This window comes from Trichechus manatus, unplaced genomic scaffold, assembly GCF_000243295.1.
Source record: "Trichechus manatus latirostris isolate Lorelei unplaced genomic scaffold, TriManLat1.0 scaffold00112, whole genome shotgun sequence".
Lineage (NCBI taxonomy): Eukaryota > Metazoa > Chordata > Mammalia > Sirenia > Trichechidae > Trichechus > Trichechus manatus.
The window spans coordinates 3,156,746-3,166,321 of NW_004444048.1; the positions used below are offsets into that span (position 1 = coordinate 3,156,746).

Genomic DNA, 9,576 nt, shown 5'->3' on the forward strand with positions numbered 1-9,576 from the left:
AGTAAGCTAATAAATTTTTAGTTTTCAAAAGGTAGTTACAGTTTAAACCTATGTTATGTTAGAAAAATCTACCATAAACCTTATTATCAGGGGCTTGAATTTGACAATTTAAGGGATATTTAAGGCTATATGTAACACATATCAAGGTTTCAACCTCAGCACTATTGATATTTTGGGTCCGATAACTCTTTGTTGTGGGGGCTGTCCTATGCACTGCAGAAGTTTAACAGCATCCTTGGTCTCCACCCACTATACATGCCAGTACCAGCCCTCTTCCCCCCAGTTGTGACAACCAAAAATGTCTCCAAATATTGACAAATGTCTTCCGTGGGGGGGGAGGAATCACCCCCATTGAGAACTATTGATAAATATGTCTAAAACAAAAACATAGCAGCTTACATTATACAAGGCTTTTCTTATACTATTCTTCAATATTGGTTTAACATTACACACTGTCTCTTTATAATCTAAATACCTTGTCCACATGTAAAATGAATTCTGTAACTAATACACAAAAATAAAAAAAAAATTAGAGAAACTGATAATGTCAGTGAATAAATACTCTATAGCTCAGAGCACTAAAGACAGAACAAATCAATCCAATTATGAATCCATTCTTCCTTACTGAGTAGGAAACTGTTTCATCAAAGAAGGGCATAATACTTGGGCTGGATTATAAATGCCACATTAACAGAAGCATGGAGATGTCAATGAATTAGAGCCTGGGAAAAATGTTTCTTACTACATTTACTTTTACTAGCACATTATATCCAGTAGATACTCAAAACACATTTTCTAATTGATCAACTAATCATTCTGATCTCTGCATCTATAACCTCCTATATTTTTTAAGACAAGATTTTTCTTCTTCTACCAAATTTTACCCTGGGAAAAGCATTTCAGAGAACGTATCTTGATAATAACAAATGATGTCTAAACTATACAATCATATATTTGAGTTTTTAATAATCTTTCCCCACAAACTCTCTTTAGAACTCTTTGGTGGACTTCATAAAAGATAACTATAAAATTTTCAGAATAGAAGTAAAGGTGCCTACCATGTGCACAGCCTCAAACAAAACATACGGTATATACCTGTGTTATGCCTTTCTAATTGTTTATCATAGTTTAAGGCTTTGCTCTCTGTCATTAAGATGTCACTAGATAGCAGTCTAATTCAAACTTTGGTATAATGTCTGAATTAGTCTCCAGAGAGTAAATATTTTCTTAGCTTGAAAGACAAGTAATTTTTCACCTGTAAAAAGTTATACAAGGTACAGTGGAAATTTCACTTAACATAGTCTCAGAAGAACTAGATTCAAATTTCACCACTTACTGATTTAAACTCGTATTAGGCAAGTTACAATCTCCCAGAGACTATTTTTATCTATCAGATGAAAGAAATAATGTCCATCCTCTTTACCTACCTCGCAGTCTAAGTCTTGGTAAATACTAAGTCACTAGCAAATATGGTATTATTTGATTTAAAAAATCTAAAAAGCAAAACATTTCTTTCCATTTGTTTTAATGCAGGAAAACTGATGAGGATTCCAAATGTGCGAAGTCCATGTCCCCTCTTTCCCTCTGACCCACATTATTCATCAAAATCTAACGGTAGCAATGAAATCCATTATCCTTTTTAAACTTTTTACAAAAATATCAAGTAAACATTTAAATTTAACTATTTATTAAAATAAACCACTAAATTCTCTTGCCTTTCTTGTAACTAAATTACACTAAGAACTTAGTATGTCAGTTCCCTCAGAGACTCACTGTATCTTGGGAGATAAGAGACAACCTCAAATACCTTTTCCCAGGTGGTTAAACTAGTGAGAAAGAAGGTCAGTTTCAAAGTTCACAAGTAATCGATGCTTCCCAGAGAAATCTTCTGATGTGGCAGAAATCATATTCGAGTTATGGTTCCGAGTTTATAAACTTTCCTCCCTTTCCCTAATATAAAGGATTATTAGTTTTATTTCTTCAAGATTTACATCACACTTTAACAACTGTGACAAAGGGTTCCCTAATCTATTTTATATAACACTCACGACCTCTGATAGGAAACAGAGTGGAATGGAATTCCTCGGATTTCTGGAGAAGAAAGAGGGCGCTTCTGCTAAAATCATCTTCTAAAATCCCAGGAAAACATCCATACTTAACCTGAATTCAATTAAAACTTGCTTTTACATATGATTTAAATAGTAGAGTATGCCATGTAACCCTGCCTTTGGAATACAGATTGAGATGGATGACATATTCAATTCTCCTTGGGGGGCGGGGGTGGGGGGACAAAACAACAAAAACAAAAGAAAACTATAGTACAGCAATGAAATGATTTGTTAAGGGTAAACAGAAAGACTATTACATAGCTATCCACTACAACACGACTGTTCTTTACTAAGGCAAATGCTTAAACTTAGAAACCAAATAAAATCTACTTCCATATTTATATCAAATCTTTGCAAATGAGCACTTTTGCCATTTTTCAGAGTATCAAAAGTATCTGACAATTCCTTATGAACAGCTGTCTAATCAATCCTCAAAGTTCTAAATCGCATAAACATTTTCCTAAGGCCGCCAAAAGCCTCAGATCCCACCTCAGTGAAAAGTGTTTCTTTGGGACACCGCACAGCACAGTAGCTTAATAGGGCACACAGCCTAACCTCTTCCAGATTCCACAGCTTAGGGAGTCAGAGAAAACTCTGGAAAATTTTTCAGAACTGATTTTAAAAATTGGTACATCAGATCTAGAACAAAAGCTAAGTAATTTGAATTGCCTAACCTGGAGTAAAGAGGCTAGGAAATAATTTAACAACATATAAAAAGCTATTTCAAAGATGAGGAGAAATACTTATGTTCACCTCTGCTGATGTTAAATGTAACCTGGAGATTCAGATTATGCATAAAATATCCAAAAATCACATTCAGAGAACGAGTTAACAAGGACAGGTAAGGAACATCCCTCCTGCATGTCTCTTGGATTAAATAAATCCTTATCTGCCTGCAATAATTTGAGTATAGTGCTGTCAGAAGACATTAGGAAATACTCCCTGACCTCTCAAGGTTTCTTCCAGCTCTTTATTCTCCTCTTTTGCTGTTGGCCTTTACTTGGTAAGTTTTCATGAAACTAAAAAAAATCTGAAAATAATCGCCAAAAGCTTATTCATTAATCAAATTGTAATAAAAACAATCCTAACATTTCCTTAAGTAAATTTAAAAAGAACTGCAAAGGTAAGGACTGGTAGCAGTACCTTCAATTCTAACGTCTACATGTGAAATCAAAACAGCAAGAAACCCACAAAGATAATAGCCACATAAAAACATGACTTTTAGGTACATATTAAAACGCAAATTCACATTTTCACCCTCTCACAAAACTCTGAAATATACTTCTGATCAAAATGCACAAATACTAACATATTTTCCTGACAGAAGTAAGGCTCCTCATGTTTACGGATACATGTAACCACAGAGTTAAAGCCTGGAAACCCAAGTACGTCTCAGATAACTTAATAAAATTACTTTCAGTATAATTGCTTTGTAATGAGTACTCACAATAGTGATCAGATAAACCTTTTTTGGTACCCAAAGGATGAGCCTGCACAAATCAATATCCGTAATATTAAAACAAGATTTACCTCTATCGTAGGATCATATTCATCCACAAAGTGATTCTGAATTAGCTGTATCGTCAAGGCACTCTTGCCTACGCCACCAGCTCCAACTACCACAAGTTTATATTCAGTCATTTTCAGCAGGCCTTATAATAAAAATAACAAAAATGTGGCTAAATTAGAACATGTGTCACACATGATGTCAATATAACCCATATCCTCTAGCAACAACAAATTCACCTTTATATAGAAAATTTCAAAATGCCTTATAAAATTCAATGATGAAACTTCAAAACACGAGTTTTGTAATGAACTGTACTTTGTTTACGAACTCCCCCATCAACATTTGAGAAAAATGCATTCAGCGTACACAGCCAATTCTTTTATCTTACATTCAGGTTATTCTATCCAAGCAGCCAGCCACTGCTGTTCTATAGGAGCCAATGGCTCTCAAAGGGACATATCATGACTCCACGCAGTACAAGTGTCCAGAACAGTACTCTATACCCTGCAGACACACCCACACAAAACTTGTTGACAGCTATCTCCACGCCTATCGCTGCAGTATTCCTAGTTGACTCTGGTCTCTTAAGAGTCAGAAGTGGATATGTTAAGAGAGTCTTTGCTGGAGTCAACAGCTATTAAAAAAAAAAAAAAAAAGGCACCATTAGCAAAAATCAGGTGGGGGGGTGTCACATAAAGCTTGTCACACAGTGGGGAAATAAAATTAGACACTGAAGCACAAAGTGGATGAAATTTGATGTTTTAATCTGTAAAATATCTGCTGGGGAAAATAAAGATGTAAAAAGAGAATTTTGGATTAACTATTCAGTATAGATGATCTGATCGTCAATCACAATACATAATCCTATGTTGTGCTGAAAAATAGCACTTTTGCACAAGAAAAATGTAATTACACTCACTCCTCACTTATCGACATGTTAGGTTCCAAAGACCAGGTCATTACACACAAACATGGAGGATGACTACATCAGATCACAAAAATATTATATGGGATGCATATGTCCCTTTGGACCCGAGATGCAGAAAATGTAGGTGGGCACTATGTGTTCCACTGGTCATGAAAGGGTTACTGTCAGGTATGGGTTGTTAATGTGCAAAATAGTAAATTTTTTACTATTGTCATAAATGCAAAATGTCAGCTAACAAGAAAGTTGATAAGTGAGGAGGAGGTGTATATAAAATTTAAAGGTAAAGACTGTTTTCAATAGGATGGACGGAATTTTAAAAAGATGTAAGTGAATACTTCTCAATAATCTACATACATGACATTTACTCTTTGCTTCTCATACATTGTCTCCCAACAGGTACAATAAATACTAACACCTTGTAAGGTTAACAAGAATAAGATAGAAAATGAAATCTGATATTAGAGTAAAATTAGAATAAAACTTTTTAGTCAGCTGTTTCAAATCTTTAGAAATGAATATATTTTAATTCTATCTGCTTTCCCTCAATAACTCCGTATTATTACAAACCAGTGAAATGTAGAAAGAATAACATTGTTTACACAATAATTTATTACAGGACAAGCAGTTCCAAATTAATGAATGTGTATATATTGTAGACAAATACTGTATCTATTCAGTAGCATAGATACTGAAGAGCAAGAATTATCCAAATAGGCACCTAAAATAAAATAAGCTGGTTGGCCAAATGATAACATACTAACCTCCTCACCTTATTCCTGGACCTTCTCACAAAGAGCACCACAGGCCAGACAACTACTGTATCACAGAAATGTTATATTACACCTCCCTGGCCCACACCTCTACTCCACCTATCCTTATTTGCTTTTTGTCTAGCGCCACCTCAGGAGCCACTACAAACATGATCTTATCCTGTTTGCCTCCACTGTGGATTCCAAACGTAAGCCACGGCAACTGCGGCTGTTGTTATTAGGTGCCGTCAAGTCAGCTCTGACTCACGGTGACTTTCTGTATAACAGAACAAACGCTGCCCGCTCAGTCCTGCATCGTCTTCATGATCTTTGGTATGTTTGAGTCCACTGTTATGGTTATTGTGTTAATCTACTTATTGAATGTATCCTTCATTTTTGCTGAACCTCTACTGTACCAAACATGATGTCCTTTTCTAGCAACTGATCTTTCTGATGACGTGTCCAAATGGGATAAGAGGACGAGAATCACACCAAAATGTATCCTCTAGCTCCACTCCCCCCACCGCCCACGAAAAAAACCCCAGTGTGGACAACCTAGAACAATAGTTCTCCAAGTGTGGTCCAAGAACCCCTTGGGGTTCCTAAGACATTTGGGGGTCCAAGAGGTCGAAACTATTGTCCTAATAATACTAAGATGTCACTTGCCCTTTTCACTCCCATTCTCTCACAAGTGTTGAGCTTTCCAGACATGAGATTGCAACTGATTGAATGCAGAAGCAGATATGAGAATCCAGATGTCTTCCATTAATCCAAACACTAAAGAGATGTGCAAAAGTGTGAAACAAGGCTACTCTTCTCACTAATTTTTGTTTGGGTTTTGGAAAATAGTAATTTTTCATAAAGAATTTTATTTATTTCTATTTTAAATGAATTAATATATATTTTTAATTTTCAGTCTCAATTTCTAATATGATAAATACTGATGTATCCCACACAAATCAAAGCTTCAACAATTTTTAAGAGAGTAAAGAGGTCCTAAGACCAAAAAGGTTGCTAGCCTAGAAGATATTGTGGACAGGTACTGTATTAGAGTTTAGTAGTATATGCATGTGTGAATTCAGAGACACACACCTTCCAATCTACTTGTTTATGCAGTGTTTGTTTTGGGGGGGGGACCCTTAAACAATAATAACCAAGTAATATTTAAATCCACTAGAGAGAATTGAGTTCCAAAGGAATCTTATTGAAGGTCATAGCCCTGAAGGGCCTCCCTCACTCAAACTTACAGAAGCTAACAAGGGGTAAAACTGAGACTAGATCCCAACAATTTTTGTTAAGCAAAAAAATAAAGTAAAAAGTTCATTTTTGTCATAAAACTGAATTACCATTTATCAGCTCTCTTAAAACCAAATATTCCTGTAGATGGCTATAGCCTCAAAGTAAACAGTATTGACAGCACCCATATTTGATGTCTATAAGTCTGTCACGTGTTCAAGTCAGCATTTTGGATCTTAGTCACCTAAAAGCGACACCAGTCATATGGGTAATTCTGAGATAATGATTACGAATAAAGTTTTTCCCTTTATAATTTTTAACTGATTTTTCTTTCATTACAAACGTAACATATACACCAAAACCAAACTCGTTGCCATCCAGTCGATTGCGACTCATAGCGACCCTACAGTCGCTACAGCATGTACAAAACCAAAAAACCCAAACTCGTTGATGTTGAATCGCTTCCAACTCATAGCGCCCCTACAGGACAGGGTAGAACTGCCCCATAAGGTTTCCAGGGAGCAGCTGGCGGATTCGAACTGCCAACCTTTAGGTTAGCAGCCACAGCTCTTAACTACCGCGCCACCAGGGCTCCATAGCATGTATAGTGTGTAAAAATTGAAAAACTTACACTTCTGTTCTTAACCCCTTGTTTTCATGGATGCCTAAGAGTATTCCAGGATGTTAGCTGGTCTACTGCTACAATCAACTCCTCTTGTAAGTCAGTTAACAAAACTGTAGGAGTGCTGTTAAACGGAGTACTGTAATAACTCTTCGGATGAGCAACAAATTTGTAATGATAAAGGTAATACAGAAGAGATGGGGAAAAGGACAAGAACAAGCAAATTAAACTTCAAGTACCATTTCAGCCATTGCTGTCTGCACCACTCACTAGCAAGGAAAAAGCCTTGCTTGTGTTCCGCGGGTTTTCTGCGTGTGTTTTAACTTGATAAAGCAAAACAGACCTTCTGGGATTAACTTTTTCTTTTTCACTGCAGGTCACAGGCTCATTCTTTACGTGTAGGGTGTTGGCCACCTGTTCTTCCACCACCATCCCTATCTCCACCTCCTCCTTTGTGGCCACAGCAATGTCACAGCCCATACATGGGGGAGGGGAACAGTCAGGAACTCGGCTGCAGATGCATTTTTTTCCAAACACAATACCCTTAAATAGTGGTCTCTAAGCACTTTTCTAAGCTCTTCCAAAACGTGACCTCCCCTCTTACCCACACATCCCCCTACACACTGAAAAGGCCCACTATCCATTCAGCCAGCGCTCGAAGGAGAAGTTTATACCTTCGCCCTAGGGATGCTAGATACAGCACAGAAAGCAGAAACCAAGGCAATCGAGTGCTGGGGAAGGGAGGAAAAGGTGCGGGAGCAAAAAGAGAGAGGGATAGGGAAGGACGACGAGGGGAGGGGAGATTGGGGCACATCGGGAGTAACCTCCACCGCACCGGACCGCCCCGAGAGGCAGCCGGCCCGGCCCGCGAGTTTCTCCCCGGCCGCCTCCAGCCGCGGCTCTCGGGGAGGAGGAAGGAAGGGGTTCCCCGTCCAGGAAGCAGCAGAAGCGGCGGCCGCCTCTAGCCTCACCCTTTTCAGCCCCACACCGCCCATTCCTTACTCCCCGCGTCGCCGCGTCCCCGCGCCTCCCCCTGCAGACCACCCCCCGCGCGCCCGGGCTCCGCGCCGGCGCCCCCTCCCCGCCCCTCCCGGGACCCCTAATTCATTCACTCGCCGCCGGCCCCGCCCGGCGCCGGCGCAGAGGCTCGGGACCGGGGCAGGGGCCCAGACGGGTGGTCGGCTCCGTACCTCTCTCCCGCACCTGGGAGCCGCCGAGCCTCTGGCCCCCACCGCCGCCTTCAGTGCCTGCGCCGCGCTCGCTCCCAGTCCGAAATGGCGGGGGCCCAGAGTACTGGCCGAGCAGCCGCCACCGCCGCTGCCGCTGCTGCTGCCTCCGCCGCCGCGGCCGCCGCCTAGGGAAATCGAGCTCCGAGCACACTGATGAGTTCGGGGCCGGGCGGCCGCAGAGGGCAGAGCTATCGATGCGTTCCGCGCTCGATTCCTCTTCAGGCGGGCGTGCGGGGAGGGAGCGGTCGAGGGCGGTGTGGGAAGAGGGAAGAGATGGAGCCTGCGAGCTCCGCCAGGGAGAAGGAGGGGGCGGGCCGACCGAGGAGGGCGGGGGGACCTGCTGGCGGCGGCGGAGGGGGCGGACCGACGGAGGAGGGTGGGGGCCGGGCGAGTGTTGGAAGGAGGGGCTGGGGTGGCGGAGGAGGGGGCTGGTGCTGCGGAGGAGGAGGGCCGGGTGGCGTGGGCGGTGCCTCCGCAGGGAGGAGGGACTGGCGGACCCACGCGGCGGACCGCCCCCAGGCTCCAGTCTCCGAGTGGACCCGGCATCCGCAAGATTCCCACTCGCACGGGATCGCGGTTGGCTGCGAGCACACCAGAGGCACTGTAAAGTACCCCAGTGCACCGCTATCAGGTCTGCACAGAGAAGCTACGAAAATCCCGCCACACCCTGGGGTAGGCCTACTCCTGAGCACGTTCATTTACTGTCATTTATTGTATGTAAATAAACATGCAGTCACCAAAAGTGGAAAGCGACTTAGGCGACCTAGGGAGGGACGAAGCAGACAGTTCACCCCGGGGCACCGAGATCGCCACCTGATTTTATCGGTATCGGGGACGGATTACCCAATAAACGAGGCACCCGTGCTTACTAATCGGTAGTGCACCATTTCACCTGGTTTTATGTGGTGAAATGGTGCACTACGGATTAGTAAACACAATGAAGCCCGTGCTTACCTCGCTTACTGTAAACCGGTGCGTACCGTGCTTTCTGCTTAATCCCTGATCAGCATAGACATTCTGGGGCTCGGAAGTAGCTCCAGGCCCAAACAACCCTTGCATCATTAATTTTACGGGATGGAGCTGGTTTTCCTTGATATTTTGAACACATCACAATGTCTCTCCAAACAGGCACCTCAGATGTACCCATTACTCACGAAAGCCCAAGCAGAGGACAAACTATTTTTAAGTCAAAGT

At 41.6% G+C, this 9,576-nt stretch overlaps 1 protein-coding gene across 5 annotated transcripts in view; it reads right to left on the reverse strand.

The window, feature by feature from the left end:
* Positions 1 to 8,553, reverse strand: part of KRAS (KRAS proto-oncogene, GTPase) — a 36,182-nt gene extending 27,629 nt beyond the window's left edge. The window contains exons 1-2 of one of the 5 annotated variants that reach the window (XM_004383592.2): positions 8,344 to 8,477; positions 3,639 to 3,760 (exon numbers count right to left, since the gene is read on the reverse strand). In XM_004383592.2, the coding sequence (XP_004383649.1) occupies positions 3,639 to 3,749 (111 nt within the window). In that variant the 5' untranslated portion in view covers positions 3,750 to 3,760; positions 8,344 to 8,477. Of the gene's footprint in view, positions 1 to 3,638; positions 6,931 to 7,162; positions 7,671 to 8,343 lie in introns of those variants that run through there. The other 4 variants (XM_023738023.1, XM_023738020.1, XM_023738022.1 and 1 more) reach the window with 4 other exon arrangements.
* Positions 8,554 to 9,576: the final 1,023 nt, after the last annotated feature.